The sequence below is a fragment of the Perkinsus marinus genome (assembly GCF_000006405.1).
Source record: "Perkinsus marinus ATCC 50983 genomic scaffold scf_1104296972942, whole genome shotgun sequence".
NCBI lineage: Eukaryota > Perkinsozoa > Perkinsida > Perkinsidae > Perkinsus > Perkinsus marinus.
This window is the reverse complement of record NW_003201597.1, coordinates 1-1,094: the sequence shown is the minus strand read 5'-3', so window position 1 is coordinate 1,094 and position 1,094 is coordinate 1. Positions and strand designations below refer to the sequence as shown.

The window sequence follows — 1,094 nt, the reverse complement described above, 5'->3', positions numbered from 1 at the left end:
GAGGCTGCAACTGTCACGACTACGATCGGTGCTCCTGTTGAGCTTACTACTATCACGTCCCCTTTCCCGGTCAGCACAGCTGCTGTGACCGATGAGGTTGCTGTCACTACTGCAGCTCCTGTGACTGGCGAGTGATCATCAGCACGGCAGCTGGGGAAGCTCCCGGTAGAGACAAGGATGATTCTGATGCTACCACCCCGGTCGCTACTGAGACTGCGGCTGGCACTACTACGATCGATGCTCCTGTCGAGCCTACAACTGCTATCACGACCCCTCAACCGGTCAGCACAGCTGCTGTGACCGATGAGATTGTTGCTACTACTGCAGCCCCTGTGACTGGCGAGGTCACCATCACGACGGCAGCTGGGGAAGCTCCCGGTAGAGACAAGGATGATTCTGATGCCACCAACCCGGTTGCTACTGAGACTGCGGCTGTCACTACTACGATCGATGCTCCTGTTGAGCCTACTACTCCCACGTCCCCTCTACCGGTCAGCACAGCTGCTGTGACCGATGAGGTTGTTGCTACTACTGTGGAGACGACCGCTTCCGAGACTACTCTCAGTCCGATTGTGTAGCCGATTTAGGGTAATGAAGCTTTGTAATGCCCGGTGAGCGCATTTAATACAATCCGGGCCACTGCATGATGTCTTGATAATGAGTGTATAAGTGTTCATCTGTCCAAGTTGTGTTGGAAACGTTGCGTCGTAACATCATGAAAGCATCGACGCTATACCCCAATACGAAACCTATTGACAGTGCATCAGAGATATCTGAGTGGTTCCGAGATTGATGAGCGAGGGCGGGCAAGCCGCACCACAATGATCCTCTTACCAACTAGCATGAGCCCATGTTGGTTCTCCAGTGTCTGAACTCCGATTGCTGATATGCTGACAATTCTGTTGATAGTGAGTTGAAATACAGAGGTTGGGTATCCTAGAACCTCTGATGTATCCTTGACAGCTCAATGTGTTCTTATCAAGCTTCACATGTGTGACATCGACCAAAATCAGGGTAGGTGCAATCGGAGGGCAAGCTTGTTACTCGCGTAGCTGGATTATAGGGATAAATCCAACTGTGGTGCTGTGTAGATG

At 51.6% G+C, this 1,094-nt stretch overlaps 1 protein-coding gene across 1 annotated transcript; it reads left to right on the top strand.

Moving 5' to 3' along the window:
• Positions 1-91: 91 nt before the first annotated feature.
• On the top strand, positions 92-578 carry Pmar_PMAR014211 (merozoite surface protein 2, putative; the record flags this gene model as incomplete). Its single annotated transcript, XM_002766385.1, has 2 exons — positions 92-96; positions 143-578. 2 exons carry the CDS (start codon positions 92-94, stop codon positions 576-578), a joined length of 441 nt encoding a protein of 146 aa, XP_002766431.1.
• Positions 579-1,094: the final 516 nt, after the last annotated feature.